This window comes from Sminthopsis crassicaudata, chromosome 5 (genome assembly GCF_048593235.1).
Source record: "Sminthopsis crassicaudata isolate SCR6 chromosome 5, ASM4859323v1, whole genome shotgun sequence".
In the NCBI taxonomy this organism is placed as follows: Eukaryota; Metazoa; Chordata; class Mammalia; order Dasyuromorphia; family Dasyuridae; genus Sminthopsis; species Sminthopsis crassicaudata.
This window is the reverse complement of record NC_133621.1, coordinates 286,771,182-286,796,477: the sequence shown is the minus strand read 5'-3', so window position 1 is coordinate 286,796,477 and position 25,296 is coordinate 286,771,182. Positions and strand designations below refer to the sequence as shown.

The window sequence follows — 25,296 nt, the reverse complement described above, 5'->3', positions numbered from 1 at the left end:
TCCACCGACAATGCATTATTTGTCCCAGTTTTCCCCCATGTCCTCTAACATTTATCATTATCTTTTCTTGTCTTCTTAGCCAATCTGAGAGGTGCAAAGTAGTATTTCAGAGTTGTTTTAATTTGAATTTTTCTAATCAATAGTGATTTACAGCATTTTTCATATGACTATAGATGGCTTTAATTTCTTCATCTGAAAATTCTTCATATACTTTGACCATTTAATTGCTTAAAATTTTTAAGAATTTCAAAATTATTTGAATTTGCTCTGTTGTTGTTATATAAGCTGTTCTTACTTTGCTGAGACCTGAGAGAAGCTGTAACTTGTCCAGGGTCATACAGAAAACAGAGTGGCTGAGCTATTATTCAAAACAACGACCTCTTTCTCCAAATTCAGTGCTTTTTGCCTGAATAGCACTGATATTACAATTGCTATTTCATTAGTTGCCTCTGAGTACAAGTCCTGTTTTTTTTTTTTTTTTTTTTTTGGAAGGGCATGTATAAATACATATATATATATATATATATATATATATATATTTTTTTTTTTTTTCCTTCCAAATTTCTTCCAATCTCCTCTCTTTCCTTTCTTTCCCTAATTATGTAGGGACTTTTTTTTTTGGGGGGGGAGTATAGTTTATAAAATAAAATTATTTAATAAGATTTTAAAAGATCTGCAATTTTGGTGATATCCTAAGACTTTTAATGAGCCAGCCAAATTAATTATACAGATGTCATTTATGAATACTTAAATCTCTCCATAGTGAATTAAAATGAATCATTGTCAGCTCACACCCTCCCTAAGAAACATGGACATCCACTTTGCAATTCTGTGAGTATCTAGATTTGACATCAACATCTTTTTAATTAATTACTCTAGCTTCTATTTAGTGTTATGGGGCAGAGACTATGGTAAGCACAAGGGATTAAAAAAAAAGACAAAAGTCAATCCTGCCCTCAAGGAGCTCACAAATGAATTGGGAAGACAACATGCAACAAAATATTTACAAACAAACTAAATACAGGATAAATGGAAAATAACAGAAAAAAGCACTTAAATTAAGAGGAATTAGGATTCCCATACAAGGTGTAATTTTAGCTAAAACTTGAAGCAAGTCAGAGAAACTAATCGAAGGCAGGAATGAGAAAGTAAAGAAAGCTGAGGAGTGATTATATATATATATATATATATATATATATATATATATATATATATAGGAGAACCAGGAGAAGATGATATCCTGATAACAGAGAGAATATCAAGGAAAAGAGGATGCTTCACAGTATCAAAGGGGATAGAGAGATCAAGAAGAATGAGGACTGAGAAAAGGCCATTGGATTTGGCAGTTGAGATCATTTTTTCTTTTTTTTTTAAGGCCTTTTCAAAGAGTAGTTTCAGATCAATTTTAAAGAAATTATGGAGAATTATAGACAGTTAAAGAAAACAGTGATAGGAAAGTAGAAGTACCCATGGTAGATTGCTTTTTCAAGTTTAGTTGCAAAAGGCAGAAGAGATATGGAATAGTAGTTTTTAAGAACAGAAAGATCAAGCCACTGTGTGTGTGTGTGTGTGTGTGTGTGTGTGTGTGGTGTTTTTTTTTGTTTTTGTTTTTTTGTTTTTTTTTTGTATTATTTTTTAGTTTTGTGAAAGCATGAGCATCAGGCAAGCAGCCAGTTGTTAGGGAGAGGTGAAAGAGATTAGGAGAAAATCTCCCAGAAAATGAATGAAATAAGATTACTTGTACAAGTAGAAGAACTTGCCTTAGTAAGAAACAGGGCTATCTCATTAAATGAGACAAGAATCAAGGAGAAGAAGAAGGAATTCACACCAAATGCTCTCAACTTTTTCTTTCTGCAAAATAGAACTCAAGGATCTTAGCTGACAGAATGGGAGAGGGGAAGCCATGGGAGATTTAAGGAAGGGTGAAAAGGTTTGGAATAGCTGCAGTAGAGTGGATAAGTGTGTTAATTAGGGAGATAAAGTAGAATTTCTTGGGAGCAGCGAGGGCCTGGTTAAGATTATATAATACAAATTTTAATTGACCCAATCACAACAGTTAAATGATTTTCTCTTCCTTTGTTCATCAACACTTGAATGCTCATGTGAATGTGTCTGAGTGAGGGTGAGTATATGTGTGTGTATGTGTGTGGGGGTTTGAAAGGGCACAGTTGACCATATGGGACAATGATTCAAAAAGACAATGTCATAAAACTGAATTAATTCACCAAGGGGCTAAAGTGGGAAAAAGAGAAAAGTGTGGCTAATGCAGAGGTGATAGACTGGAAGAGAACGGAGAGGTAGAAGAATGGAAGATTGCAGTGTAAATGAAAAATGAATTAATGGTATGGAAATGTAGAAGGAGAGGTGGAAAACCAATAGATTGTGATCAGATAAGATAACTTGTGAGTTCTCAACTGTGGAAAAGATGCATTTTTGAGTGATGGAAAGCTAAAGAGTATGATCATTTTTGGGTGTAGTTGTTAGGATGGAGGAGTAGAGTATGTGAAGTGAGTAGTTTGAGAAACTGGTAGATTAGAATGTTTGATCTATGAATATTAAAGTTATCTCATATGAGGGTAAGAGAGAATGTTTATACTAAGCCAGATGTAAAATTTATTGAGAGAGGAAAGGGAGGTCTGGAGACAATAGCTACAGAATTTTGGTTAGTTGGAAGATGTGTGAAAGTCAAAGAAAGAGAAACTACTAATGATGGTAGTAGAGGGAGAATCTTGAGGTAGTATTGGACAGTAAGTAAAGAATATTCCATCATCTCTACCTGGCCCATTGACCTGAGGGGAATGAGTGAAAGTGCAGCCAGTACAAGAAAGGGTGGCCAAAGAGTAGTGCCATTGGAGGGAAGCCAGGTCACAGTGACAGCTAGAAGAGGGAACGAATGAGAAAGGAAAAGATTTTAAGACAAAACTAAATTTGTTGCCAATGGAGCAAGCATTCCACAGGGCACAGACAGCCTTTGGTTGAGATTTTTAGTTAAATTTGCAGTTCTTATGATTTTGGGCAACTACTCCATGCTTCTAACCTTTGTCATTTTTCCCCTCTTGTAATATTGATCTCTTTTGAACACTTTCCCACTCAACAAAAATGAAATCTTTTTTTTTCCCCTAGTTTAATAGTGTTATCCAATCTGATATTCTCTGTTGTCTTTTTGAAATGAGATTTAGGATGCCTGCTTAGCTTCCTGTGGTTTGTTTCTCCTGGTTTCTCCAGCAATTATGCTGGGTACAAGCTAATGTTTGCAGTCTTTATTTATTTATTTTTCTTTCTCTCTGAATTTTAGAACTAAGAATTCTTGTGCCCTAGGGAACTGGAAATGATTGGAAGTGATTCTCTATTATTCCTCCTTCCTTAAATTGAACACATTTGCACTATTGTATAATTACTCACTTTACCTTCCTCTCTCCACCAAAAATGAATTATGGAAGCTACCCAAATGTACCAAATCATTTGTTTAAGCCATCTGTCCCATATCCCTTAGAAACTCTTTGCTCTAACTTCTGGTTTACAAGATTTTAACCTAGATCCTACTATGTTCCCAATTTTCCTTCTTGTTTAATTTATTATGTTCTGGTTTAACATCATTGTGACTTAGTTTCCTGGTAGTCTATGGAATTGAATGTACCATTAAAAATATTAGTATCTTAGACTTGAGACACAGCTGTGTCGTAGTCATTAAAAGACTGATTTCATCATCAAGGAGACCTGGGCTCTAGTTATGCTGCTGACATGTACGTAATATTAATTTGAATAAATGACTTGACCTCTCAATGTCCTAGACCATTGATTTTAAGCTTTCATTCTCAGTATTCCTTTATACTACTAAAAGTTATTGAGGATTTGTCCAAAGATTTTTTGTTTATGTGGGTTATATTTATAGATAAATTATTGGAAATAAAAACGAATTTTGAATTTGTAGGGCCCTTGAAAGAGTTTCAGAGACCCTTCCCCCAGATTCTCCGATTATAACTGCTCTAAAAAATTCTGGAAAGCTCTCGGCTGCATCTGCAACTGTACTTTCTGTAGTCCTCTCTTCTGCATTAATGAAGGGTGTATTTCTTTACTTACATTTTCCTATACTAGTGAAATCATCAGTACTGTTCCTCTCCCTATTCCTATTACAAGGGCGTAGAGTTAACTTGCAAATCATCTTAGAGATACCATCTAATCTAACAAACCCCATTTGAAAGTTGAGAAAATTGAGGTTCTCAAGTGGAAAAATTATTTGCCCAATCAGTAAATAAACAATAATTTTAAAAAATATAAATACTAAAAGGATTGACAGAGCCACAGTTTCAACTGGTTCTAGAGAACATGGAACTATATTTAGTTAATTTTTAAACAATTTATTGGTATGATTACTTCAGTTGTGTCTTTACTGTGTTTTTGTGATCTTTGCAAATTTCCTTCATTTTCTTTGTGATTTCATCATTATCTCACCTCTTACTTATGGTTAACATTTTGTGTGTGAAGTATTTCTCTTACCTTCTTCAAATTCAAGGTTTTATGGTTAGAATGTAAAGTTCTTAAAGACATGATCTGTTCACTTTCCCTTCCTATCTTCAGAGTACATTGCTTAGCATACATTAAGTGCTTAAGAAACATTTGTCAAATAATTGATTACAACATACTTAGACTTTAAGACCTCTTTGGAAAATATTTATTTTTAATTTATCATTATCAGAACAATCTTCAAATGATCTCCTTGTTTAGAGTTACTTTCCACAGTTGTTATTTTAAAATTATCTTTGAACCTAAGGTAGATTTACAAATACATTGAAAACAAGATTTTGAAAATATGAAATACATATTAGCTAATTTGAAGTTGGCATTGACTTTGATTTGTCTGTACCACTAACAACCTCTCACTTTCTTTCCTGAGTCACTTCTATTTTGAACATCTGTATTCTGTGGTTGTTTTTCCATCTCAATACTCTTCAAGCTTGTCACAGTATAAAATGATCTTGTGTTCACAAGCAGCAAAATTCAAGCTTTGTAAAGATTCTATCACTGAAGGCACATTAACTATCCAAGGACCTCTCTAGCACGTTTACTAGTACATTAATTGGTTATAAGTAATGGCTTTATTTTTTACAAAAGAAGTTCTTAAAGATTGCATACAAAGGTAGAGGGATGATTCTATTTTGCTGAGGAAAGAGTCTCATTGATGAAATTGTTGAAGTATTACAGAAATCTCCTGGTGATGCTATAGTACAATATATGTCCAAGTATGGTTCTAGGCCTCCTCAAGGCCCCCAAGATCCTTTCAAGACATCTGCAAAGTTAAAACTATTTTCACAATAATATGAAAGCTTTATTTACTTATTAAAATATTGTTCTTTATTCCAATAACATAGCTGTGTGAGACCAGAATTTCTTCATATATTTCAATTTATCACAAAATATTAGTAGATTAAACACAGAAGCCAATGCAAGAATCTATTAAATCTATACAATAGAAACTTTTGTAAAAAAAACGATGTCACCTTCCTCACTAGCTTTCTTTTGGAAGATGTAGTTATTTTTTATAAAAGCATATTATTTGTTTTGATATGTAATAGGTATTTTTAGTATTTTTAAATGAATGAATAAATATGCTAAAATTATTAGTTTAATTTCTACTATGGTAAATTTTGATGGCTATAACTCACATAAGCAAAAGCTCTTTGGGGTAATCAGTCATTTTTAATAGCGTCAAGGGTCCCTGAGAATAGAATTTTTGAGAACTACTGCTTTCTGGCTATGAGAAATCCTATCGAACAAAATCAAAGGTGACAGTTAGATGAGGCAGTGGATAGAGCATGGGCCCTGGAGTCAGGAAGACTTAAATTCAAATATGGCCTCAGAAACTTAATACTTACTACTAGTTGTGTGCCCCTAGGCAAGTCATTTAACCCCAATTGCCTCAACAAAACAATTAATAAAGTAAAAAAATCAAAGATGGAGACTCATGGAGGGGACAAAATCATGGTAGTATACTGTTGGTGACAAATTATGTTCAAGGGGTAGTGGGAATGACATCAGTGAGGATGTGGAGGGACCAAAGAGAAAGTTTAGTCAGAGTAAGAATGGATAGCTCTGAAGTTACATTGGGATTGATGAGATATAAAAAGGCTTTCACACCTCCAAGTCTTGTCAGTAGAAGAAAAAGGAAAAGAGTTATATGGAATGAAAAAGCATTGATGAGACTTAAGTGCACTCACATATTGCTGGTGAAGGGAAAATCCATATTAATGAAAGTAAGGACTTTTAAAGCATGGCTTCTTAAACTTTTTTTCCACTCATGACACCTTTTCACCTGAAAAAAAATTTCACAATCCTGGAGTTCATAGATATATAAAATAGGTACCCAAATCAAATGTTTACTAATAAAACTCATAATTTCATGACCTCCACATTCAGCTACAACTCACATTTAAGAAATACTACTTCATTTTATTTAGAAAGAACAATCCCTATTTCCTTCCATGTTGGAAGGATTGAACAACAGCTTGGTAAGAAGATAATATTAATACCATTACTAACAAAATATGACAATTATTTTATTTAATTGTTTTATTAATGCCAGCAGCTGGCACTTATATATATACTTTGAGGTTTGTAAAAAGTTTTGCATTTATTCCTAATTTGAGCCTGGGAGGGAGATGTTTTCATTATCCATGTTTTGTGGAGGAAGGAACTGAGGCAGCCAAGTTAACTGACATGTCCCAAATCGTAGAGATAATACGTTTCTGAACCTGAAATCGATATAAAACCTACTCGAGATTTAGTTCTCTATTCACTGTATCATCTAGAAAACTTTCATATAGGGACAACTAGGTGGTGCAGTGGATAGAGCACTAGCCCTGAAGTCAGGAGGACCCGAGTTCAAATCTGGTCTCAGACACTTAACACTTCTAGCTGTGTGACCCTGGCAAGTCACTTAACCCCATTTACCTCAGGGGGAAAAAAAGGGAGAAAGAAAACTTTCACATAACAGAAAGGAGTAACAAAGGATAATGAATTTATATATTAAATTAAAATACTTATTTTAATGATAGCAGACTATAGTAAGATTTTCTGTCCCTCTTTATTGGGTTGTTTTGCTTTGCGAGACAGTTTTCTTTTTACTATCTTTCTTTCTATCTTTGGTGGATACATTCTGGTTCCTGCCTCCAGTATCCTCCTTCCTCAATATGCTTCCTAGAATCCCTGGTTTCTTTTATGGACTTAGCTATAGCATCAATACCTTTTAGGTGAATCCTATCTTGCTCCCTCACCTGCTAGTGTCTTTCTTGTCTTAAAAAAAAGATGACTTTGCATTGCTTTTATATGCATTTTAATGTATAGATATTATTTTCTTAATAGAATGTAGTAAGCTCCTTGAGGGAAGTAGGGAGTATCTCATTATTTTCTCTCAAAGTACTCAGCTTATCACACCTCATCTGGAGTATTGTGGTCCATTTCAGGTTTAAAAAGGATTTTGATAAGCTGGGGAATGTCCTGGGAAAGTCTACAGGAAAATCTAGTGGCTTTGATTCACATCATAGGCAGATTGCTTGAAGAAAATGTAAATTGTTTTGATAGGGAAAAAAAAAAAAGGTTTAGGGAAGATATAGATCTCTTTAAGTATCTGAAGGGATGTCACGTAGAGAAGGGATTAGACTATTCAGTTTGGTCACAGAAACAACTGTGGGGAAGTTGTAAAGAGAAAAATTTTAGCTTGATGTCAAGTAAAACCTCATACTAATTAGTGCTGTCCCCAAGAAGAATGGGCCGCCTAAAAGAGCCAGCTTTCTCCTTGTCACTTTTCAAGCAGAGGCTGGATGATTACTTGTTGGGCATTTTAGCTGGAGAAACCCTTTTGTACGTGGATTCTACTACATTGTTCTAGATATTCCTTTTTAATTTCCTTTCTCTGATTCTATGAAAATTGAGACCTGCTTGGAGAATCTTGCTTTGAATTCCATGTTACCCTTGTCACCTTGGGAAAGTTATTTAAACTCTTTACATTTTTCTTTTAATATATGACAAGACATTTGACCAGAGTGTTTCCATCTTAAAACCTATGATCTTACGATCAAAAGAGTTAGATTTTTTTTTAAACTTTTAAACTTTCTCCTTGGCTTATTTTATGAAAGATTAAAATTAATGAATCCTTCCTCTCTGGAGAAAATGATAGACATAGAAGGATATGGAATCATGGCAGTTGTAGCAATGAAACTTTGGTCTTATTGCTGACAGGTCTTTGGGGAGGAGGGACAGGGTGAAAGGAATGGTGGGGAGTAATGGGATGATTAAGTAATGCCACTGGTTGTACTTTTGTGAAATGATTTTTAAAGTCTGATTTTTAATTGGGCACATGCAGAAAATAACTCCATTTTTTTCTGAAATAATTTGCTCAAATAACAAGAAAATTCTGGAATTGGATGATATTCAAGTTTAGTGGGAAGATACTTCTTTAAAGTGACAGATGGGGAAGGATATTTGACAGTTGTAAAAGGGAAGCTTTGGGGAAGTCATTTGTATGAAGATTGGAGAAAATGGGATGGCTCAGTTGGAAGCATTTGGGAAGCCAGAGGGAAATAAAAAAGGACGCATTGTGGTGTTATGCTGGGGGAGGGAGAAGTTTAAGAGACTGCATGCACATCTGCTTGGATCATGAAAAGCAACAGCTGGTATCACTTCTGTCAATTTCTTATGTAGTCATTTTGATCTCTGTGCCTGTCATCCGAGATGATTCTGTATATCACCATTTTTAGATGGAAAACCTGTGATTTTCCCCCACTCCTCCTTGTTGGAGTGAGTGGAGAGGAACAAGAAAAAAGAAATGGTGTCTACACTGTGGTTTACTGGAATGAGTGCTGAATGTTGAGCAATGAATCTTGATTCACACTGGAACTGAATTTGAATTCTCTTTCTATCACTTACTGGTTGGGTGATCTGTGGCCACAATTCCCTAGTCTGTTCAAATGGGGGGGACCAATTCAGTGGTGTTGACCTCACATAGAAACAGGATCCAGACATGAGGATCCTTATGGGTTCTATATTGACTTTGAAAACCACATATTAACGTTATCTATTTTCTGTTGTATTTTTAATTATTTTGTTAAATATTTTCAGTTATATTTTAATCCAACAGCATTAAGAACATCTATATTCTGTAGTATTTTTATTTATTTTGCTAAATATTTTTCAATTATATTTTAATCCAACAGCACTAAGAACATTGTCTATGTTCCATAGTATTTCTTATTTATTTTGCTAAATATTTTTCAGTTACATTTTAATCTGACAGCACTAAAGAATGTCCTTTGGTACAGCTCATGTGTTTGACACCTTTGGACTTATCCTTTCACGTTTACATCCATGATTATATGAGTTATTAAAAATAGAAAAAAACCACCTTATATATTAATGCTTTGTAGATGATAAACTGGAGGCAGCATAGTTATGTGCCTACAATGCTAGACTTGAAGTCAGGAAGAACTGAATTCATTTCCTACCTCAATTGTTAATTGGGCTGTGGACATGTCACTTGAACGTTCTACACCTCAAATTTTTTTATCTATAAATGAGGAAATTGGTCCTTTCTACCTCATAAATTCCAATCCTATGACTAATTATCTTCCATTGTTCTGTGAACTCTTCCTCAGCTAGATATTGCTTTCAGCACTGAATCTCCATTCAGGCTTTGTGATTTCTACTGAAATGAAACATTTTTCCTTTTGAGTCCTTTAAGGGAGATTCATAAAGGCAATAGAGTGAGAGTTGAATATATTTTTATCTGAGGTTTCCAAGATAGCAACATTGGAATTTTCAGGAAATATGAACTTATAGCTGCTGAAAATCTAATTAGACCCAAGCTAAGGGTTTTGGGTGATGATGATGATGATGATGATGATGATGATGATGATGATATGTTACCTGCTTTAATGCTTTTTAGAGAAAAACATTAATAAATAAGGAACAGTCACAATATTTTCCCCACAGTAACAGTTTCTCATTCTCTTCAATAGAATGCAAGCTGCCTTCCTTTTTTTTTCAAGGCTTTCCAGAACCTACCCTATATAATGCCTAATCAGTACATAGCAGGTGCTTATTAAATGCTTGTTTGATAGAACTGAATTAAATTTGTATTACCCATTGGAAGCTCCTAAACTATAGAGATAATTTAACTATTGTCCAATGACATAATAGTAGTTATAGACTTGGAGCCAGAAAGACTTGATTTCAAATCCATCCTCAGACACTTACCAGCTATATAATCTTGGGGAAATCATTTAATGTCATTGTGCCTCAGTTTTCTCATGTATAAAATATCTTGAAAATGACATTCACCTTTATATACATTATGTGACCTGACAAAAATTAAATTACTACTACTTTCCAGGAGGTTGTATAATATTGAGAAATACAGTTCAGTTTGGTTTTATCAAACAAGCATTGACTAAGTACCTACTATGTTCCAAGCAGATGCTCTGGGTGTTGTTAGGTGGAAGGAAGAATGTGAAAACTTCTTAAAGACTTGGAGTTATTCTTTCTCGTCTCATTCCTAGGCATTACTGAGTATTCAGAAGAGAGACTTGGTTGCTATAACAACCGATTAGTTCATCACTTACAAAATCATCTTGGAAATATAAAGGGACCATGATTTGCCAGTGATTTTAGAATATCATGGGATCAAAGATTTAGTGTTGGAAGGGAGCTCAATCATCTGTTTTTTTTTTTTTACATCTCTCATTTTAGAGATGATGAAACCCTATCCCTGAGGTGTAAAGTGACTTAGGATAAGCTACTTTTTGTGTCAACTTAAAGCTAGAAGGGAATTTAGCCATAATTTTATGTGTTTTTGTTCTTCAAAGGATCCCAGACCTAGAGTTTTTTCAAGGGAAGTTTTTATTATCTATTCTAGCTCTCTCATTTCACAAATGTGGAAACTGAGGTCCAGGGAAGTGATTCAGGCTCATGTAATTAGAACTGAAAGGGACCTTAGAGACCATTTAGTCCATTCTTTCTCCTTTTCCAGATCAGAAACTGTATTGCAGAGAAGTGGGCTACAGAGACAGTAAGTAGAAGAGGTGAGGTTTGGATTTACGTCCTTTGCCTTCAAATCTTAACCTCCTTTTCAGTTTCCATAGTTAGGTCTTCTGAGAAGTAGACAAGTGAGTCAGTCTTTGCTAAAAGCGACAAGCTCTTTGATTAATTTGGGAGGCTTAAATGGTTAAAAAAATGGTACATAACTTTATTGAAGATTCCAAGAGTTAGGGACAAATCAGGTCAACTCAGATTTATTAGGAACTAGTCCCAGGCACTGTGTTGGGGATTCAAAGAAAGGAAAAGTCCATCTCTGGCCTCAGAGCTTATAGTCTCATGGGAAAGAAAACATACAAACAACTATAAACAAAGCATATAATATATAGGATAATCTGGGGATAAGGAAAGTGCCAACTTTGAGGGGGATTGGAAAAGCCGCTTTTAGAAGACAGGATTTTAGATGAGACTTGTACAAGAAGAAGAAAATACCAGAGTAATCATTGAGCCTCTCTTGCTAGATCCGAGGCTGATTCTTCTTAGCTAGGGTAGCTCATTCTCTTCCTCCTCACATCAGAGCCGGGGTTAATATTGTCAGTCTTAAATGGCTCTCCAAAGCTTCTCCTATGGGGTCAAGACTAGCATATCCAAAAGGCTCTGGTTCTGTCATTTGTTCTCCAGGAGTACTTACTGTATATCAGCCATTGTGCTAAGCACTGGGGCTGCAAAAGTGAAAAACATGATTCCTGCTTTCAGCAGGTGGGAAAGACTTCTTGGAGAAGGGGGATTTGAGTTGAGTCTCAGAAGAAGCAGTGGATATGGAAATAGAAGGACATTCTGGATTGGTAAGATAGCCAGTGTAAAGGCAGCAAGTGGGATGGGAAGTTTCTCCATATATGAAGAGTAGCAAGAAGCCTCAAGGATTGTGGATTTGGAGGTTGTAGAAGAAGAGGAAAATTTAAGAAGACTAGAAGTGTAGAAATGGATCAGGTCAAGAAAGTCTTTAAATATCAAACAAATGAAAGGATACCAGCAGGACTCTCAATTAGGGAAGCTTGGGTATAATAATGTTCAGTCCATGGCTAGTAGATTGGGGTCCACGATGAGCTCCTGGGACCGTGGTTTTTCTAGGAAGTGCAGGCAGCTTGTTCCTGTTGGGGATCATGACGGCTTCAGGAATTCTAGAAGCACCTGGCTCACCTGGTTTAGTATGAAATTGGAGCAAGAAGACAGCAATCAGATTAGGAAACTGAAGGGAGGAGAGAGGAAGGAAGAAGCTTTTATTAAATATCTACAATGTATCAGGCACATATATATTCCAAATATTAACTCACTGGATCCTCACAACAACCTTCCAATGGTGGGTATTGTAATCCCATTTTTCAGTTAAGGAAACTTGGGTGGACAGAAGTTCTTGCTCACATTATATAACTAGGAAATGAAACTCCAATGCTGTTCCACTGTGCTACATAGCTGACTTAATATTTATGGATTCCCTCAGCTCCTAGAACACGAGAACTAAATAATAAAGTTCTGGGTTCAAATCTTCTCTCAAATGACAATGCAAATCATTTTACTTCCCTAAGATCCCCTCTAGCTCCAGATTTAGGGTCTTAAGAACTTTCTTAAAACTTGAAACCCTAAGCCATGTATATTCTTTACTTAGGATCCATAGGCACCGTTGTACTTCTGAATTGGTGAATTTAGTGTTGTACTTAGTTGGTGAATTTAGATAGTAAAACATATTGTATTTTCACTAACCTCTGTTGGAAATGTAACATTTTATCCACATGAAAATAGAGAACAAATCACAATAGCATTAGCAATACTTGTGACCATCATCAATAGAAATCACAGACTTCTCCCCCACTCCCAAGGCAATTGGGGTTTAGGGACTTGCTCTGGGTCACACAGCTAGGAAGTGTTAAGAGTCTGAGGCTGCATTTGAACTCAGGTCCTCCTGACTTCAGGGTTGGTGCTCTATTCACTGCACCACCTAGGTGAAAATTATCACAGATATTTTTATGTCACATCATAGTTGTTGTAGATATCTTGAATATCACATATTCATCAATGCTTAAAAATAATAATGGTTATGAAGTCTTTTACTCAATTCCACATAACCCCAACCTTCTCTACAAATTGTGTTTCATTATAGTTTGCTTTGGAATCTTGTATATTTACTTTTAAAATCAAAACACTGTTAAATTAATTAAATTAAACAAAATTAAATATTGATTTTAAAATCAAAAACAATACTCTGAAAAGCACACTAGGCTTCCACACACTGACAAAGGAATCCAGACAAGGTAAAGATTCAGTGCCTCTCCTGGAATTACTGTTCTTAAAGGGACTGGGAATAAAGGGGGTGGGGAGAACATATAAACAGGTTTATTTGAGCTGAGCTTTTCTCTTTGTTATCTATTCAAAGATGCCCAATTGGTTATCTCTTGTTTGTTAATAGTTCTTGAAATAATCTTTCTTAAGGAATCAAATGTGGTCCATTTTTAGAATGTCTTTAGGGCTTGTTCCTTGTGGCTCAATCTCATTAGTAAGATGACGATGGAATTAAAATGATAATTCTGAAGTTGAGATGGAAATGATTGACACTCTGTCACATCGGTGGGCTTCTCTAGGGAGTCCCTCTTCCTTCCTAGAAACCAGAGCTACTTTAGACTAGAAACTGCCTTTCCATTCATTAATGAATTCCATGAATACAAATTGAGCACTTTCTATATTCCAAGCCCCAGTAGGGTTATGATGGAGATGGTGAAGGTAGGGTCCCTACCTTGTAGGACTTTACCATCCAACAGGGGAGATTAGGCAGGGACAGAGATTACTGTCCTAACACACTTGATTCTGGATAAGAGTTTTATTTTTTCAGTGCAGATAATCTCTCCAGTAATAGAAATGAAAACCTTTCCAACTTCTCTCATCCTGTGTAGTTTTGGTTCATGCTTTCCAATACAGCTAACTGGTGCCACAGCAGATAGAGTGACAGACCTGGAGTCAGGAAGAATCCTTTCCCTGAATTCAAATCTGGCCTTGGACACTTACTAGCTGTGTGATGTTGGACAAGTCACTTAATCCTGTTTGTCTCAATTTCCTCATCTCTCTAATGACCTAGAGAAGGAAATGGCAAACCATTCCGGTGCTTTTGGCAAGAAAACCCCCAATAAGTTCATGGATAGTGGGAAATAACTGAAACAATCATGCAACAATAGCTGAACCAAACTGGCCTTCTTTCACCTCATATGTGGTTTCCTATCTCTGTAATTTCACTGTTCTTCATTCCTGAAACACTCCTTTTATATTTCTATCTGTTCTTTTTTTCTAAACTGAGTTTAAATTTGCAATTCCAATGGCAATAAATGGCTATATACATTTCTCCATAATTCTTCCAGCACTGAATTTCATTGATTTTATTTGGGGGGGGGAGAGCAGTTAATCTGATGGGCATCTTCATCATTTCTTACAGCAAAATAATATTCCTAATATTCATGTTCCACAGCCTATTCATTTATTCCACTTTCCAGTTCTTGGCTGCTAGGGAAGGGCTTCTTTGAATGTTTTGGCACTTGTGAATCTTGAATCTTTTTTTTTTTCTCTTTCCTTTCCTTGGGATACTGGATCTTGGCTTTCTTTTTGCTTCTACTAGCCTGTGTTGCTGAGATCTATAATAATTTTCACCAGAGGAGCTTTGTGGGACTGGAACTAGGACATGATGATATCTTCTGGTTTATGCCATAGTTTCCAGATCATTATGTCTGATTGTGATTCATTTGTTTGCTTGTTTTCTTTTCCACTCAGTTTCATTTTATTCATTAACATATGGAGATAATGTGATGTAGTGGTGAGAAAACTGGAATAAGGCTAAGGATATCAGACTCTAATTATTATTAACCAGGTGACCATGTTCATTACCATTTGCCTCTCTTTTCTCACAAATATTTGATAATTGACAACTTAATAAAAAGTTTGAGCCAGTATAAAAATTATTAAAATTTTGTTCTTTTTTCATCTGAAAAATAGAGACAATCATTTTTACTCTAAATACAAATGTATAGGACAAAATAAAAAAGTGATCATAAATGATCAAGGAGCAGAAATCAAGACTCAGTAGGAAAATCACTTTAGAATCAAAGGATTTTATTATAAATGATGTTTCATACTTTTAGCATCTTACTACTCATTATGAAAGGTGTATATTAATAGTTATGATGTACTTTGGGCAATGAACAGTGGAAATGAAAGGCAGCCTAGTATACAGAAATAGTTCACTTTGGCACTAGATGGCCATGGTGTACAATAGTTCTGGGACTGGATTTAGGAAGAGTCTTCTTCTGAGTTCAAATCTGGTATCAGAAAATTACTAGCTGGATGATCCTGGCCAAGTCACTTCATCCTGTTTGCCTCAGTTTTCTCATCTGTAAAATGATCTGGAGAAGAAATTAGCAAACCACTCTAGTGTCTCTGCAAAGAAGATCTCAAATAGGGTCACAAAGAGTTGGACATGACTGAAAATGTCTGAGCAGCAACAAAAGATAAATCATTTAGGTTTTATTGTCCTTAATTTCCTATATAAAATTGGCCTAATGATGGAATCTATATTGAATGATCAGTAAGGTGCTTTGCAAACTTTAAAGTACTAAATAAATGTTTGTGTTTTTGTTTTTTTTTTTTTTTCAAATCAGAGGACTCTAATCTCAGCTCTGTGATCTCAGGCAAGATGCGCTCTAGCTTTCTGGCTCCTAGTTTTTTTTTTTTTTTTTTTCATCTTTTAAAATAAGGAAATTAGACCTTTATTAAGTTCTCTCAAGCTCTAAATCTGTGATCACATTATGTTAAATCTCATAATTTCACTAAGGCTCAGTTTATTCATCCATATAGTGGGAGATTTGGACTCATTCATTTAAGGTCTTTTTGTCTACTTGAATGATTGGGGTGGGGTGGAGGGGAGGCAGCATGATCACATGAGAGTGAGGGATAATGACATATAGCCAACTGCTAAAGCAGCCCCCACAAAATATTACAGAGACCCTGAGGAAAGTCTCCAGTGCATTACAAATGTGAGTCATTATGATAGCATGGCTAAGATGGATTTCATTTACTAATAGAGAAGTAAGTTAATTGAAGCAATTTAATTGATATTAAAATATCAGCACAGCATTGCTATATTGTCAAAAATTGACATAATGTGAATTTAATTGCAGAGGCCTTCATCCACAATAAATCTGTCTCCAGGGGAGTTGGAAGAAGATGATGATGATGCAAACACTTGTGGTCCTTCAGGGCTGTGGGAGGCATTAACTCCCTGTAACGGGTGCCGCAACCTTGGGTTCCCCATGCTGATGCAGGTACTTCTTTTGTTTGGTTTTAAAGAAGTCATGTCAAGAATGAGGGAAAAAAACTGGTATCCTGTATATGTTCTAGAAAATTTTGGTTGTAAACGATCCCTAAAATCCATTTTCAGTGGCCATTTCTTTTGTTTTTGTAAGATGGGGCACATGTCCAAGTTGGTGCTTGTGGTGGCTATAGAAAGGTTGGGGGTGGATATGTTTGATTAAAATAAATGAGTTTTAGAGGAGGGTCTTTACAGTTTGCCATTTTCATAATTTTGAGTCAATATCTTTGAGAGTTAGGTTAAAGTGTAGTATTTGGAATAATGTTATATAATTTTCTTGGAGAAGCACAAAATTGGTCTAAAACAGGAACTTTTGCCCAGGAAAAAGTAAAGGAAAGTGCCATCTCATTAGTATTTTAACTCCAGTGCCTAGCAGACATAATAGGTAGGAACCTTTCCATCTGCCTTGTAGCTGAATTAGATTTTGTATATTATTCCCGGAGCTTAGCTCTGTGCTTGCCATGTAACAAATGCTTTTTCATTCATTCATTCATTCATTCTTTCATTCATTTGCAAATATTTGATGATTGGCAACTTTATAAAAAGTCTGAGCCAATTGAAAAATTATACTAATTATTGATCACAGATGCATAGAGCACACGTTCTTAGCCTGTTTTTTTAAAAAATCATAATTGTATTTTAATATAATTTATGACAACTGTATTTTAATATATTTGATGATCATTGTATTTTAACATAATTTATTTTCTTTGTAATCTTATGTATTTTATTTTATATATTTAAAACAAAGATCTATAGATCTTTATATAGATCATATAGAAAAATTATGCTAATTATTGATCACAGATGCATAGAGCACAGGTTCTTAGCCTATTTTTAAAAAAATCATAATTGTATTTTAATATAATTTATGACAACTGTATTTTAATATATTTGATGATCATTGTATTTTAACATAATTTATTTTCTTTGTAATCTTATGTATTTTATTTTATATATTTGAAACAAAAGATCTATAGATTTTGCCAGACTACTTAAAGGGTAGATGATTAAAAAAAAGATTAATAATACATTGTTTTTGCAAAGAAAATTCTTGATGAGAGATCCATTATGAGAGGTGCATATTAAGAGTCATGGTGTGCTTTGGGTAATGTACAATAGAGATGAAAGGCAGCCTAGCACTTAGAGACATCACTGGCTGTCTCTGCAGCAAAAGATTTGAATACAAATCCTTCCTCTTTTGCTTGTTAACTGGGCGATTTTAGAAAAGTTGACTTTTAATGTATTTTTATCTAAATCAGTATACTCTGTGATTTACCACTTGGATGATTGGGTCGGGGGAAGGCAGCATGATCATGTAATGAGAGTGAGGAATGATGACATATAGTCAACTTGGGTGCTGAAGCAGCTCCCACAAAATATTACGAAGACCTTGGTCATCAGTTTTCTTATTTGTAAAATGAAAGAATTCAGCTCACTGATGTTTCTTCCAGCTCTAGACCAACAGTCTCTAAGATATTGGCACTGCCATTTGCTGATTAATGTTTTCCTTTTTCTCTTAAATGTTGTGAATCTCTTTGTCTTTAAGCTCTCCATCTTCCGTTAGCTCTCTCACGATGGAATTTGCTCCCATTTGTCTTTCTCTCACACCCCCTCCAGTATCTCTCCTCTACTATCTGTTCTTTTCACTTCAGCTACAATAGAGTTCTCTCTTGGTGGTAATCGACATGTCTACCCCTGCCTCAAATTGATTTCCTATGAATTCACAACTCTCTAAGCTCTTTCTCTAGACTTTATCTCCTGCCCTGAGTTTTGGAGCACACATTTCTATAGACACTTCATTAGTGTATCCCACTGGGACCTCAGATTTAACATTTCTCAAATAGGCATCACATTTCCCACTGTTCCTGTTCTCCATGACTTCCTTATTGCTGTTGTTAATAGCTGCATTATTCCAGTTCCTAGATCATGGAATCATAAACATCACTTCGGGCTTCCTTGTGAGTCATAGGATCATAGATTTAGCGCTACCTCAGAGACCATCAAGTTTAACCCTTAATCTTTATATTTTGCATTAGAGGGGCTGAAGTACCTGAAGTGAAAGAAATTTGCCATGGTCACAGGGAGAGAGATTCAGAGCTAGAAGTGACTTTGTGAGCTACCTTGTCCAACCCCCTCATTTTATAAATGAGGGAACTGAGACCTGGAGGAGAGTGGCATACAAGTCAGAAGTCAGAGAACCAGGATTCCAACTTGGCTTATCTGACTCCAATTTCAGTATTGTTTTAATTTCTTCATGTTATCATTCTGAGTCAAAATCTTAGTCGTTCTTGATTCTTCTGTCTCCTTTCTCCCCTCTGTCATACAATCATTTGTCAAATCATGTCAAACCATTGCCCTTTCATAGGATTTCTCTTTTGTTGTTATTCAGTCCTTTATCCATCATGTCCAACCTTTTGTGACTCTGTATGGCATTTTCTTGGTCAAGGTTACTGGGGTGATTTGTCGTTTCCTCATCCAGCTTATTTTATAGATGAGGAAACTGAGGCAAACAAGGTTAAGTAACTTGTCCAGGGTCACATAGCTGGTAAGTGTCTAAATCCAGATTTGAACTCAATCAGAGGAGTCTTTCTGACTTCAGGTCTGGTGTTTTATCTACTATGCTACTTGGCTGACTGCTTTCAATATTTTTGCCTTTTATTATGGGATCCTAGCATCATAAATCTATATCTAAAGAGTACCCTACTGGTCATTTTGTCTAATCCTTCATTTAATTTTTTTCTTTTAAAAATTATTTTAAAAACTCCAAAGTTGATAAGCATAAAAGGTACATTTAAAATGATTTCATTCATTAAGTTTTTACCCCCAAATTCCAAATTCTCCCTCTCTCTTTCCTTCCCTCTCTTCCCCTTTTCCTGAGATGATAATCAATCTTAATTAAATTATACAGGTGTAATGATGTAAAACATTTGATATTACTCATTTTGTGGGGGAAAACACTCAGAGAAAGGAAGAAGTAAAAAAAAAGACAGGAAAAAGAATGAAAGAAAGTGAAAATAGTATGTTTCATTCTTAAATTATCATACTGCTGATAATAGCTAAATTATTCACAGTTGGCCATTGTATAATATTCCTGTTACTGTATACCATGTTCTTCTGGTTCTGTTTATTTCATGCTGTATTAGTTCATGAAAGTCTTTCTAGGTTTCTCTGAGATTACCTGGCTTACCATTTTTTATGAAACAATAATATTCCATAATTATCATACCACAATTTCTTTAGTCATTACTCTAATGACTGGCACAACCTCAGTTTTCAGTATTTTGCCATCACAAAAAGAGTGACTATAAATATTTTTGTACAAACAGTTTTTTTTTTCTTTCTGATGGGGTCTCTTTGGGATTGCAGGCGTAGCAGTGGTATTGATGAATCAAAAGAGATGCACAGTTTGGTAACCTTTTGGGCATAGTTTCCAATTGTTCTTTAGAACAATCTTCAGAATGTTCTTCAGAATTGTTTCATTCCCAGTTTTCCTACATCCCTCTAACATTTATCATTTTCCTTTTTGGTTATCTTAGCCAATCTGATATGTGTGAGATGTTACCTCAGAGTTGTCTTAATTTGTATTTCTCTAATTAATAGTGATTTAGAACAGTTTTATATGACTATAAATATCTTTGATTTTTTTAAATCTGAAAACTGCCTGTTTATATCCTTTGATCATTTATCTATTGGGGAATGACTTGTATTCTTACAAATTTGACTCAGTTCTATATGTGAGGAATGAGACTTTTATCAGAGATACTTGTTGAACTATTTCCTCCCATTTTTTGTTTTCTTTCTAATTTTGGTTGCATTGGTTTTGTTTATATAAATGCTTTAAAATTTTATATAGTCAAAATTATGTCTTTTTTAAATTTTGTAATGCTCTCTATAACTTATTTGGTCCCAAATTCTTCTCTTCTACATATATCTGATAGGTTAATAATTCCAACCTCTTTTAATTTGCTTATGGTATTGCTATTTATGTCATTTTGACTTTTTCTTGGTATATGATATAACAAATTGTTTGATACCTATTTCCTGCCACATTGTTTTCCGGTTTTTATCAAAAAATGAGTTTTTATCCCAAAAGCTTTGATGTTTGAATTTATCAAGCACTGACTTACTATGACCACTTAGTACAATGTATTATGCATCTTATCTATTCCACTGAGCCACTATTCTATTTCTTAGCCAGTACCAGATTATTTTATTGATAATCCCTTGTGATACGATATGGCTAGGCTATCCTCCACATTTTTTCATTGATTTCCTTAATATTCTTCACCTTTTGTTCTTCTAGATGAATCTTATTATTTTTTTCTAGTTTTACAAAGTAATATTTTGGTCATTTGATTGCTATAGCACTGAATAAATAGATTAATTGAGGTAGAATTATCATTTTTATTATAAGTAATTGTTCTACTCATGAGCAATTAATAGTTTTTTGATTATTTAAATCTGACTTTATTTGTGGGAGAAGTTTTGTACTTGTGTTCATATGATTCCTAGGTTTTTCTGGCAGGCAGGCCAAAAGCATATTTTCACAGATCTTTTGAAACAGAGGAGATGATTGTATGTAAAACTATAGCTGCCAACACCCACATTTTATAGATGAGAAAACTGTAGCCCAGAAAGGGAGATTTTGACTTGCTCAAAGTCATATAGTGAGAAATAATGGAGCTGAGATTTGGAACTAGGTCCTCAGATTCCAAACAGCTTGTCCTTTCCATTCTGCCATGCTTTCTCTTTGCAGCTGTTTTTCCTTTGAGCTGGGATATGGCAGGAATTGTGTGACAGTCTATGAAATGGGTTGTTGTGAAAGGAAATGGCCCCATCTAAATTTGGGCTTCCAGGGGAAAGTGCCTTTACCCCTTCACCCTAGTTGAAAAATTTGAAGGAATCCATCCTTATCATAGAATATTAAAATGAATAGAAAAGAACCCTAGCACAGGAACATTTATCTGGGTTGCTGAGGAATGGAACCTTTACAGATGGAAGAATTGTGGGCTATATCAATTACTCAGTGAATTAACAAATATTTATTCATTATCTCTTGTGTGCCAAGCACTATACTAAGTGCTGAGGATGCAAAGGGAAAATGACAAGTCACCCCTTTACTTGCTATCATGTTATAATATTTTAAAACTCTTGGGAAAAGGCATTCATTTTGGTTAAATGCAACATGCAACCTCATCCCAATTCTGCTATTAAATAGTTCTCTAGATCTGATTGGGTGAGTTATTTCTTTTTTCGGTTTCGTTTTGCTCCACCATAAATTAGGAGTGCTGGATTGGGGGATTTCTAAGGCTCCTTCCCACTCTGAAGCCCTGTGATTCTATACTGTAAACATTTATTTATTATCTTGTTTTTAAAATTGATTTGAGACTTTTGCATTCTGGTTTCCCAGAAAAAACTTTTTGTTCCTTAATTATTAAAATGGGATTAAGGGACAGGCTGAGTAATGAGAATACTTTGAATTTGGTGACTGTATATAAATCAAAATGTTGCATCAGGCTTATGTGGTGACAAAAAATTAAAGTTAGCATACCAAGAACTGGCTTGTTTGAAGGCAATTTTCCCGGTACCTCCAGGAAACACACATTTTAGTTAACAATGATGATCTTAACACAGTGAAATGGGGAAGGCAGAGTGAGTAGATATCATGGCCTTGTGAAGAGAGTTTTGAACATGTAGCCAACTAAGAAGGCTAAGATTCATGCCTTTCCTAAGACACTTGGGAGCTATGTGACTCAGGACATCATTTTACCTAGGTAAGCCTCCTTTTTCCTGTCTAAAATATTTAAATAGTAATTTAATCTTATGGATATTATGATTTATTTGTATTAGCTCATATGGTTCCTGACAAAAATACTGTTCTGTATTTGTTACTGAAATTTTTTTAATCACCTATGGCTCTCTTCACAATATTCATTCTTTCATTCTGTAACTTTATTGTCTTCTATGTGTCAGGCACTGTGGCAAGTGCTAAGGATTCAAAAAAATGATAAAAAACTGTCCCTATCCTCAAGGAGCTTATAATCTAATGAAGGAGATAACATGGTAACAAATATGTACAAAGCACCCTACATATTGGACAAACAAGTAATAATTAACAGAGAGAAGGCATTGGAATGAGGAGAGGTTATAGAAGGTTTCCTGTAGGAGATTTTATTTTAGTTGATATGCAAAAAAACTAGGGAGGTCAGTAGTCAGCACAGAGGAAGAAGAGTGTTTCAGTTGTAGGATACAGTCAAAGAAAATCTTTCATTTGGTAGATAGAGTGTTGGACTTGGGACTGGAAAGACCTGATCTGGAGTTACTTTTTAGACATTAAATAGCTTGGGTGATTCTATGCATGTCATTTATTCTCTCAAAATCTCAGTTTCCTTATTTGTAAAATAGAGAAAATGGCATTTATCTCTCAGAATAATGATAAAAGACTTGGCTAATCATAAAGCCATCACTAAATTTACTATTATACTTTATTATATATGTATATATATAAATAGATACATATTATACTTTAGTAGCAGGATCTATTCCTATTATAAAATAGTTTCTCATTTTGATTACAAGTCTATTTCTCATATTTTAGGTGAATGTGCTTTAAATTCAATATATCAAAGTCAGGAAACTAACATTAAGTGACTGTTATATGTAAGACTTTGTGTTGGCACTGAAGATAAAAAGAATGAAAAAAAAATAGATTCTGCCCTTTAGGATCTTAAATTTTAACTATTTTCCCACAGATCTAGGGGTTATTCAGAACTCCCTGATGAGGAAACTCTCTCTTTCAAGGCAATTAAGGCACCATTTCTGTACCATTATGTCTTAGAATTATCTGGGAGCAATGATGAAAAGGCTGACATGTTCAGAGTCACTCAGTCCATATGTATTGGTAATGGGACTTGAAACCAAGTCTTCAAGTGACATTGAAACCCTTAGCCATTTATATGCAGAATACATGAAATGGTGATGTTCTCGAAAAGGAAGAACAACAGATTAAAACATATGAGACTTGGATTAATAGATCATAGAATGTGGGATTTTCCCCCTCATTTTATGGAGAAGGCAGATTCAGAGAGCTTGTTAGGATCATGGGTGTGGAATCAAAATGATCTTTAAGGTTTGCCCAATCTAGTCTGATCTCCTCATTTGCATGTGAAGAAACTGAGCCTTGGAGAAGGTAAGTAAATTGTCCATCTTCCCACAACTCTAAGAATAATAATATCAGTGTTTCAGAGCTGAAAGAGACCAGAAACTCTTAGCCAAGCTAACCTCAAGTAAACAGTGACTGGGGAAGAATGTGTAAATTGTCCCAGGGTCTCTGATCTGGTATTAATCATAGGATCAAGTGCGTAAGGGCCATGGAAAGAAAGGTACACTAATGCATTGTTGGTGGGGCTGGGAATTTGTAAAATGTATTTTCTGGAAAGCAATTTGGATTTATGTCAATAAAATGGCTACCATTTCTATATCTTTTGAGTCAGAGATTCCACTATTAGTTGCAGTACTTAGTTGCAGTCCTCCCACCCCTGATAAATCAATGATAAAAAGTCCCATGTATAAAAAAATTCTTACAGTATTATGCTTATGAAAACAAAGTAGAAATTATTGGATATGCTCAAATTCCAATTCATGAATGGAATGGAATATTATTGTGCTATGAGTAATTATATATATGATGAATGCAGAGAATGCATAGAAAGATTTATCTGAACTGATACAAAGTGAAGTAAGCAGAGCTATGAAAGTAATGTGTACAATCACTACAGCAATGGAAATAGAAAGAACAACCATAAAACAACTAAAGACAAAAGTTTCAAAACTAAAAAAGCCCAAAATTTTCTCAAAAGAAGAGATATGAAAAAACACTTGTTTTTGCTGTTTTGTTTAAGTTGTGGGATGACTATGAAACATCAGATATGACATATGGCATTTTTTGATATATTGATCAGCTTTGTTTATGTCTTCCTGTGTTTTTTTAAAATTAATTATTGTAAAAAATGACTATTTGGAATGGGGGGAAAGAGAGAAAGTAAGAGTTTAAGCAATGTCAAAATTAAATATTTCAATAAAATTTTATTTAAATTTAAAAAAATTAATTTTTGTTACATTTAAGTTCCTTTCCTCCTTCCCAACCTTGCACTACAGAATGCCAACATCTCTTACAGATATATATGAAACTATAAAAATTCGTAGTTTCAAATCTCAATTCTTTGGCAATAGATAGCATTTTCCTTTTTAGTTCCTTTGTAGTTGATTTGAATATTCTTATAACTCAAAATATGTAGTCATTCACATTTACTTTTCAAATAATATTATTGTTACTGTATAGAAAGGTTTTTTGGTTCTACTCCTTTTTTCTCCTTTTCTTACTCATGCAAGACTTTCATGTTTTCCTAAAATCATTTATCATTTCTTGTGGCACAATAGTATTCTCTCACAAACATAAACCACATTTCCCAATTGATAGGCATCCTTCAATTTCGATTTCTTTTCTATCACAAAAAGAGCTTCTATAAATAGTTGCAACATATAGCTTCTTGCCTGTTTTTCCTGATCACCTTGGAAAATTAACCTAATAGTAGTATTGCTGGATCAAAGGATATACACAATTTTTTTCTAAACTCTTTGGATATGATCCAAACTGCTCTCCAAAATGGTTGGATTGGTGCACAGTTCCACCAACAGTATATTAATGTCCCAGTTTTTCTACATCTCTTCCAGCATTTGCCATTTTCTCCTATCAATCAATTTAGCTATTATGATGTATGATATAGTATCTCAAAGTTATTTTGATTTGCATTTATCAAATCAATAATAATTTAGAACATTTTTTCATATTACTATATATAACT

The 25,296-nt window shown here is 34.5% G+C and overlaps 1 protein-coding gene across 16 annotated transcripts in view; it reads left to right on the top strand.

Moving 5' to 3' along the window:
* Positions 1 to 25,296, top strand: part of ANKS1B (ankyrin repeat and sterile alpha motif domain containing 1B) — a 1,348,742-nt gene that overhangs the window by 259,261 nt on the left and 1,064,185 nt on the right. For 15 of the 16 annotated variants that reach the window (XM_074267164.1, XM_074267169.1, XM_074267161.1 and 12 more), the window contains one exon: positions 16,239 to 16,382. The exons of the other annotated variant lie outside the window; for it this stretch is intronic. In XM_074267164.1, the coding sequence (XP_074123265.1) occupies positions 16,239 to 16,382 (144 nt within the window). The remainder of the gene's footprint in view (positions 1 to 16,238; positions 16,383 to 25,296) is intronic. 16 annotated transcript variants of the gene reach the window in all.